This window comes from Anser brachyrhynchus (genome assembly GCF_964034855.1).
Source record: "Anser brachyrhynchus genome assembly, chromosome: 3".
In the NCBI taxonomy this organism is placed as follows: domain Eukaryota; kingdom Metazoa; phylum Chordata; class Aves; order Anseriformes; family Anatidae; genus Anser; species Anser brachyrhynchus.
In genome coordinates this window covers 73,102,120-73,111,290 of record NC_137696.1, presented here as the reverse complement: position 1 = coordinate 73,111,290, position 9,171 = coordinate 73,102,120, and the positions used below count along the sequence as shown (strand labels likewise).

General features: G+C 40.0%; 2 protein-coding genes across 5 annotated transcripts in view; both read left to right on the top strand.

Moving 5' to 3' along the window:
- Positions 1 to 9,171, top strand: part of SLC35F1 (solute carrier family 35 member F1) — a 243,299-nt gene that overhangs the window by 59,410 nt on the left and 174,718 nt on the right. The gene's annotated exons all lie outside the window — the stretch shown is intronic.
- The window catches only part of LOC308193406 (uncharacterized protein), a 32,856-nt gene that overhangs the window by 14,610 nt on the left and 9,075 nt on the right, over positions 1 to 9,171 (top strand). For all 4 annotated transcript variants that reach the window (XR_013949606.1, XR_013949607.1, XM_080588103.1 and 1 more), the window contains one exon: positions 3,833 to 3,976. Coding sequence is in view for 2 of the 4 variants with exons in the window: in XM_080588103.1 (XP_080444229.1) it covers positions 3,833 to 3,976 (144 nt within the window). In the remaining 2 variants the exon portion in view is untranslated. The remainder of the gene's footprint in view (positions 1 to 3,832; positions 3,977 to 9,171) is intronic.

Below are 9,171 nucleotides of genomic sequence, written 5' to 3'. Positions count from 1 at the left end.
TCATTGCAGCCAGCACCCCTGCTGACCGCACAAACACCCATGAAAGCAGCGCTTCACGCAGCGTGCTGGGGGTGGCTGTTTCTTAGAAGTGTTGTGGGGTGGCTGGCTGCAAGCCTGTGAATCTGAGAAACCTCACGTAAAATGAAAGTCCTCCTTTATGCACTGTGCCTTCATCTGTTCACGGGGTTGGTATATCTGCTCGAGGCTGTGGGAAACTTTCCACGTTAAAAAAAAAAGTCGTCAGTCACAGGTGATAATGTTTGCAGTTCTTATAGCCATCTGCAAACTGTATTGAAGTTTAGAGCTGGTTTTCAATAACCTCCGCTCAATGCTGGATAGTTTCTAGCGAGTGAAAATATTCACTATTGTCCCAGAAAAATCTAATTTTCTCCAGCAAATTACCTGGAGCTGCTGTGGATGAAGTTGATTGGCTTGGCACAAACTCCTCTAAGAAGGTTTGCACATGGGTATTGTGGCCAAGGCTGATTTCCCCTAAAGGAAACTCTCCTTCTTACAGAAAATAAACAATTCAAATCTACTGGAATACAGCCCAGATTATTTATTCTTAAGCTTAAAATGATGTCCTTTCATAAAATTTCATAGACGTTCAATCTGCATATTCAACTGTGATTTACAGTACAAAGTGAGCAAGCACAAGTCCATACGTATGCTGCAAATCCTCAAGAAATGCTAAGAGGGCTCCTGTTTTTTTCTCTACTAGCAGCAGCAGCCTTCCCAGGAATTGAATTCCTTTGATGTGGATTTTTTCCACTAAAACTTTGCTGCCCTTGTGGCATTGGTGTGGCTCCTCCTTCCTCTCAGACAGCCTATCTCAAATGCTAAACACTTGCATGACCTTTTACTCCTTTTTGGTCTTACTGTCCCCATTTCGTTCTCAGAATACGGAGTACCCTCCTAGGATCTGAGGAGGGCTTACTCTTTTTATGCTCTCAAATTGGCGTCATTGCCAATTGTAATTTTTTTCCCCCAGTCTTCAAGTTGTTTGATGTTTCTCCCATTCTTTCCAATTCAGTGGCTGTTCCTTCTTCTCCCCACTCTGAAATAGCAACCGTGTTACTTCCAAAATTGCTTCTGGGTATCAGAAACTCAAACATCTCGTTGTAAAACTTACAACTGTATACCTGTGTGTACCAGAAAGGCTGCCAAGCTGCACTGTGTAGCACACCTTTTCTGTCTTTACCTTCAGTATCTGGTGTTTCAGGGACCGTGAACCAAAGTTTGCTGAAGTAAATGTAAAGGCTCCCATCATCTACAGTCAGCTCTGGCACGGTTGCTGCTGTCAGCAGATCAATATTTTCCCGAAAGTAATAACAGCATCCGTAGAACTTGTGAAACCAAGCGTAGCCATCCATAAAATGTCTACCTTCCATAGGCATAAGGGGCTGGGAATGGTTTGTGCCTCTTCCATCTGCTTCTTCAATAACTCCGTCTTTGAAGTGAAATCACACATCTTTAGCAGGCTGGGAACCAGATGACAATAAGAATAGAATCCACTATCTGAAGTAAACTTGATTCTGTTTTTTTGTTAACTCCTTATTATGTGCAGTAGATAATCTGTTTCTATTTTTATTCTTTTGCTATTCCAAGATAATAGCTCATATACTGCATATTAGATATAAATATTTTGAATTTCATGCCATCCTAATACTAGTGTATTCACCTTTTGTTTATCCATATTGTTCTTTTAAAATTGATATATCTGCTTCATATAGCTCATTTAATTTCTGATATACTCTTTGATTGCAAACATCATTGCTGTGGCTTGTTTGCAAAGGATTAGTTCTTAACTGTGTTCTTAAATCTGTTTCATAAATATACTGGAAATAAAAATCAAATCATGGATCATAGATAAATTGGTTCCCAGATGAGTCTGTTAATGACTTTGATGAAAATGTTGCTGATGTTGTTGTTCACTGGAAATAAATCTTAACAAAAGTGATCAGTAGGGGAAGGGACGTGAAGCCAAACAACATTTCTATCATGGTTTATGTCACAGATCATTTCAGATGGCTTCACTTATTTGAACTATAGTGTGAATTTGTGGAGTAGCTGGTCTTTGGCATAGTCATTTGTATTTTTCCACTGAGGGTTCAGAAGATGGATCTACAACTTGTGTGTTAGACTGGGGCTGGCAATGGGATAAAGAGGACACACAAGAGTCAGGGTGCAATGACAGGGGAATATGGAATATGTACGGGCACTTCCTATTTCTCATTTAGTTATGCAAGCCTGTAGCAAGACTACAGGCTTGGCTTTTGAGCAGAAAGTCTCAGAATGATGAGCTTCCAAAGTCAGATGATTTACAGTTTAAAAATATGGTTATAGCATGCCTAGAAAGTATTAAATGATTGAAAGAAATACCCTTAACTATAAAGTTTCTCCCTTCAGCTTTTCAAATAAAGAAAACAACTTTGAGTAGAAAGCAACCATAGAAATTTTAAATCTAAAACAGATCTTTTCTTGAAATTACCAGCATGTAAGTATGAGTGCATAATGGAAATTACTTTGTAAACGTCATGTCTACTGAAAGTAGAAGTCCGAATTTCATTTTATTCCAACCATTCTGATGAAATTGAAAGAGACGAAGATGAGTGATAAACATACTGGAGCAGAAGACTTCCATTCTTGTGGTACATCAGAAGAAACAGTTTTCAAATCACATTTCTGTCTGGTTAGACAGAGATCAGGGGGACTGTTACCTGTAAAGTTATAAGGCACTTGCATTCCTTAAACTTTAAATCGCTAAACATTGAGAAAATGCTTTACATAAAAATATGTATAATTGCAGTTTGTCAGGTGCCAGACAAAATCATCAAAGCTGCTGGAATGTGCAGAAAAGCCTTGATGGAAATGGAGATGATGTGCTAAAACAGATGGATCGTGATGGGGGAAATCCAGTGACAACTAGAAGTGTGTTCTTGACTATTTGCATATGAATTATTCTTTTTGTCTATGAAACGGGGAAATAGTGCAATAATTTAAAAATTGGGTAGAAATTAACGTTCTGATCCTCCTAAGACTTTCTCAAATAATTGTTTTTATGTAGTGTTTTTACATCTGTTATTATCTTCAAAAGAGTTAAAACAAAATCTGGTGAAAATCTTTCCTTTATCAAGAAAATGTCAGATTTCCATGGTGAAGCTGTTGGGATCAGTAAGCATTCACTGCTAATTTTGTGTAGGGTTGGTATCCAACTCATTATGTTGTTCCTTCCAACGTTTTGATTTCTATTTTTATTTTTTTGTAACTCTATCATCTTCATAACAGTTTTCCCTGTAGACTGAGCTAGAAATACGTAAGCGTGCAAAGGGCATAATAACATCTTTGCAATGTATTCTTTCTATCAGTGAACCTGATGCAGAATTATTTTTAAGGTTAAGAGCAGTGCAGTACTAAAAGCAAATGACGTGAGTTGTCCTTACCCTGAGATTTGCCATTCTTTCTCTAAGCAGCAGGTCAGCTCTAGCTTTGGCCTCCTCCAGGCAACACGCATACACTTAGCACTGTGTCTCTTTTATTTCTCTCTCCGTATTCTCATTCTCTGGGCCCATAAATTACCAAACACTTTTTTCGTATGTTGCATTCTAAGGCAGCACCATTTTTTCCTTGAGTAAAAGCATATACTCTGCTCATGGCAGGTACTGCGTGGCCTCATTAACTCCTGACTACCACTGTCCAGTCACCTCAAATATTTTTTCAGAAGCCAAACTTTCTTGAAGGCCACCTGTAAAAACCTCAAATTCTTTTATTCCGATTACTGTATTGAGGCTCCATATCTATTTATCACGTTCTTTTGACTGATTAATTTCAGGGAAGCATCCACAAAATGCCAAGTGTGATAGAAGCCAGCAAAGATAACTGGAGCAATGTCAGAGCCCGTGCTGAGCTGCTCAGCGCGAGGTGTCACGGGAGCGGATTAATGCAGCTCGTTTGTGAGGGGCTTTCTGCCAAACAGGTAGGTGATGGATGGCTGCTCAGCAATCAAATTACAGATACATACAGAGCCCTGCTACTATTCTTGCCACCCATGTTGTCAACCTGAGGAAAAATATTTCAGTGTAGTACTTTGACGGAAAGCCTACCCAGGGATCTGTTTAAATTGCTACCCAGAAAGGTAGCTCGAAGTCAGAACACATCTTCATGAAAGTAATACGTGGATGTTAAAGCAAGAGTTTTCGTGTGGTTTGAGGATACTTGAAGATATGTTCTTTATAGGGTTTAAAATGTTTGTTTGTTTGTTTGTCTGCCCTTCTTCTTCTGCCACCTTCTCCCCTCTCCCACCGCCAGCCGTCCTTACATTTGAAATTGGTGAAGCTGACATTTATGTTTCCATGACAGTCCTGGATTTGATACATTCATACCTCTGTTGGTGTCCACAATCAGACTCTTGTGCTGTCTGCAGACTTTGAAACTGAACTAGATCCCATGATCTCAGTAATTACACCTCCTTAGACTAAATGAGAATTCAGGTGATTATTAAAGGAAATTTCAGAGTCCTTAAGCAATGTTAAGGAAAGTTTATTAGTTAACTAATTTTCTTAGACTGTGAGAAATACTGACTGTTTGCACAGCTCTTCTCACTGCTGCTTCTCCACATCTTGCAAGACTCAAACCAGTCACACCTGGAGGACAAAGAGTAAAAAATTGCTTGAGCATGATAAGAAAGAGCATGGAAGACTGGGGAAGGGAGCCTCACGGGTGGGAGTACCTGCCCTGGGCACAGACTGAGTTTTGATGATAGTCTGTTAAAAGGATGCATGAGAGAGACAGCAGACAACAGTTATTTTGCTGATAAACTAGATTTTTTTGGATATCGATCTTTCACTACTGACATTTTTTCTAGTGCTCTTAAAGTATGTTTTCTGTTTTTCTGTGTCATAAATTTCTGTCTGCTATGGAAGACAGAAAGCTTTCTGGTGCTTTTGCCTAGTTTTTCCTGAGAACCAGGATCACTCATGTTAAAGTCTCAAGGTGAGCCATTACTAAGTGACCAGGTAGGCTAACTGAAAGCCTTACAATTGATTCTGATATTTCTGAAAGTACAAATAAAAAGCTTTCAAATGTTTCTAAAATTTCTGAATGTTCTAAACATCCTGAAGACTGTTATTTCATACTGGAGTTAGTGTCCTGTCTGATATTAACCCAGTCGCCACAGTGTCACCCTGTTGCCCCAGACTTTGCATGCCTCTATGGGGCTACAAAGTGACTCATGGTCCTGTTAGAGGTCAAAAGCAGACTTCTGGATGACTCTTGCAAAGAGCAATGATCCTAGATAAGTTGAGTGCTTTTACTTCGTTATATCCTTGAAAGCTCCTGCATTCAGTAGCACAAAGATGGCAAAGTTGCAGAGTTTCACAGAGATGTCTATTCTACACTTTCCTAGTTTCTCTAGGCTGCAGCATACTCATGTTGTCTGTGTTGTGTTCAGTAGAAATAGAGAGTGAGGCCACAAAAGACTGACTAGTTCTTAAGTGGTGTCTTTTTCCCTCTCTTTTCTACATTCAATGCTTTCATTTTAGAGTCTCTGGTGGTGGTTGCTCTCTGTCCTAGCTCTAGGAAGTCCAGCTCTGCAGCCAGCCTTATCCACTGCAGAAATCTGGGACCACCGGTAGAGTGAAGGTGAAAAGGGCTTTGAAAGCCCTCCACTTACAGGCACAACCCAAAGTCTCCTAATGCACGGCATCTGCAAAAGTGTCAGAGTGTGTTTGTGTTGTTTTCTTCCTTCTCTCCCTTTTCTGTTTCTGCTAGAAGGTGCTGTTAAGCAACTGCGTTACCAACGATTTGAATTATGGGCCGTGAAGAGTTGCACTTAAGTAGGTGTGACGTTTGTTGATCTGTAGCAATAAATTATTTTCCCTGTAGCTTCCAAATCTAGGTGATTGCTTTTAAGCTGGGTTTTCTTTATGAAACCCTTTACTATTTGCACTTCTGCATGTGCAGGACGGGATGCACGCTGCTTATTCCTGACAGGTATGTAGTAATTACAGACAGCAGAGGACAAAAGGGGCTCTTTATCGGATAACCCAGCTGCCCTAAAAACTGTTCGCCAGCAGCATTTTATTGGCAGGATTAAATGTCAGGTACCCTGCTTTAGAACTGGTTCCTGCTGTGTTTTGATGAATACTTGTACTTTCCCAGCATACAATAAGAGTGCCTGGAGTATACCGGTGCTTTAAAACCTAATGCTTTAAACAGCCTGTGGTATCGTGAGACTTCTGTCATCTATGCAGCATAGCCCACACCACCTGAGAACATTGTGCCTTTACAACAGTGAGAAATTAGCTTCAGCTCTACCAAAGGAAAAAAAAAAAGCATCTTAGGTTCTCTGCACAGAACAACATTTGCAGTAAAACACAGTTATGACAATACGTTGCTTCGCCTGTCTCTTGAACTGGTGCCTTCACAGTAATTTTCACATAAACAGTGGCAAAGAAAGTTTCCAAAGTGCCATCTTCCGAGATGTGAATGTAAACCACAGAGGGAAAATTCAAGGTGTAGGATTGAAGTTTTGACTCTTATTGATGTTTGAGATGCCGATCAATCAAATAAAGTGAATCCACAAGCAATTTGTTTCTCCCCTTCCTGTAGTGTAAGGATTCTGGTGCTTGGTGTGCACTCCCATCCCAAAGATCCCTTAATTTCTTCCCCTGCCCCCTGACATGTATTCCTCAAACTTAGAGAAATGATGTGCTTGCATCATTTTTGGTGCTCAGATGGGAATGTAAATGGCAGGGTTCACTTTACTTCCACATTTGATGTAAACTTTCATCAGTCTGCAGTACAGATGCTTTAACTGCAAAGACATAAGATTAAATTAGTTTTCCAAGTGTTTTGTTAGAAAATATGTGCATCATGAACTTGTTTATACTCTGTTTCCAGCAGATCAATTAGATGAGCCACAGTGAGAGTGCATAATGCCCCAGTGACCTTTTCACTCTTCTCACCAGTAGCTGTTCCGGAGAATTAATATCAGTGGCTGATCTCCTTGCTCTGCTCTGTACCTTGCTTTGCTATGGATTTGCAGTGAGGTTTTAAGTCTCTTACAGCTACGGGAAGGAGGATTTTCCAAGGTAGGCAGTCACTTAAATGGGCTTATAGGCATAATCGGTAAGCCTGTTATTGGTAAAGATACTTTACACTTGAAAAATGTAAATTGCAGACTCAAGTCAGCACAGCTGAGCATTTTGTTACCTGACTCTTATCAGGTACATCTCACTGCTCTTGCACCAGTTGATGTCTGCAGCTTACTAATAGTCCAAAGTGGTGGGTGAAAAAAGTCCCTGCAAGAGAGAAATCATTTTTCAAAATGAGACTTCTCAGTTGTCCTAAGAGGTTGGTGAGGAAGATATTTGGTACCTTCTTCTGATGATATAAATGTATATCACTTCATTGCTCAAATTAAATAAAGCTGTGGCTGAAAATGTGCTCTCAGGCATGCAAAGATTCAGGTTGTTTGTTTGTTTGTTTGTGTGTTAGTTGGTTTCAAAGGAGTTTGAGTGCATTCATGTGAAATGCTATCAAAAAAGTAGTTATTTTACGGTATGCTACCTAATAAATTAGTATGCATGATTTTTTCCTGATTGTATCATTATTGCCTGCATACTATTAGCAAATTAGAGTCCAGTTAACAAATGTATTTACATATTAGACATCTGACCATGTAGTGTTGCATTTGTTCATCACTTGATTTTACAGAGCTGTTGCATATCTAGATGCAGACATTGTGTTGCCAAAATCAGTCAGGCATTACTCGCATTTAATGAAGAAGACTGTTAACAACCCTGCTATGACATATCACACACAAGGTCAGCATCATTCTCTAGGGTCTTATAAAAGAACAAGTGAAGGAAGAATAAATTTGACCATGTATAAAAGCTATGAATATAAAACAAATGAGAGGTTAAACATATTAATTGGTTCATTCTCTTTCACTTAGCCTGTATGGCTTCCATCTGTGAATGTGCAGTGAAAGAATGATGTTTGTTTATTGCTTTACAGTATTTGGACTTTTTGGAATAAAAAAGGATTAAGTTGATGACTTTAGAAAGAGCTGTTTGGTATAAGTTGTTATCATTTTCAGCAGTATTTTTGTCATGCCCTTCTAAACATCACTGGATGGTTATCTAGAATATCCATCTCTAATGGCTGCAGAAATACCATGTGACAGACCTGGCAGCTAATACATATCTTATAGTAGCTATATGCAGGCTCGTGTAATTCAGTACCACTCCACTGAAACCATTGCACTTATGATTTTCTTTTTTTTTTTTTAATTTATTTATATTTTTACCTATCAGTTCACAGCAGTTCTAACTTGACATTAACTAGCAATTTCAAATTTAAGACCTTATATGGAGTTGGTTTGAACTTCTAGGCTGTAGCTGTGAGTAGGTGTGCTGAAGTGTTCCCCTCTGGCAGTCTCTGCCTGTGGGAGCTAATGCTGGGGCAAGAGGTTGATCAGGCTTTTAAATTTTCTAAACTGCTGAAAAGAATAGGAAAATTTATTTAATTTTTTTTTACAGCTGCTTTTATAGCTTTCTTTACAAGCCGTTACCAACCTAGCAAGTTTTCCTTGCTCTCTTAGACATGTTCACCGCATTGCCTTGTGCAGAGAAGTGAGCAGAGGCTGTGGTGTGGTGTCTGGCACGCTCGCGGCAGCAGACGGGCTGCTCTTTCCGTACATCTATGGCTCAGCAGCACGCAGGGCTTATTTTTAGTAGCTTCTAAAAACAAGGAGCAGTGTAGGATTTTTCTGCCCACGTTTTTGTAAGACGCAAATGTTCCCATCATCCAGGTGGCGACACCACTGTCCAGAGACTCCTGCCTTGTTATGATACACGTGGCTCTCGCAGCCAGCTCAGTTATCAAGAAAGGTGCCCAGTCAAACACGACAGCAAGAACTGCTTTACCTCTGGACCACAGGGAGCAGCAAGCAACGCTCTGGTTGATGCCGACAGGCTGGTGAGGGGTTGGCTGTGCTGTCAGGTCTGGGCTTGGTTTCTCTGTGTCATGTTTCTCCGTGCATTTTAGTGATAGCTGGTGGCTCTCTCATGTACCATTTGCCGTGGGCGCTTGGGGCAGCAGCAGCCCTGCCTCTGATGCTTTTATCTTAGGAGTATTCCCGCTGACAAGTAAAATTACAGCACTTCT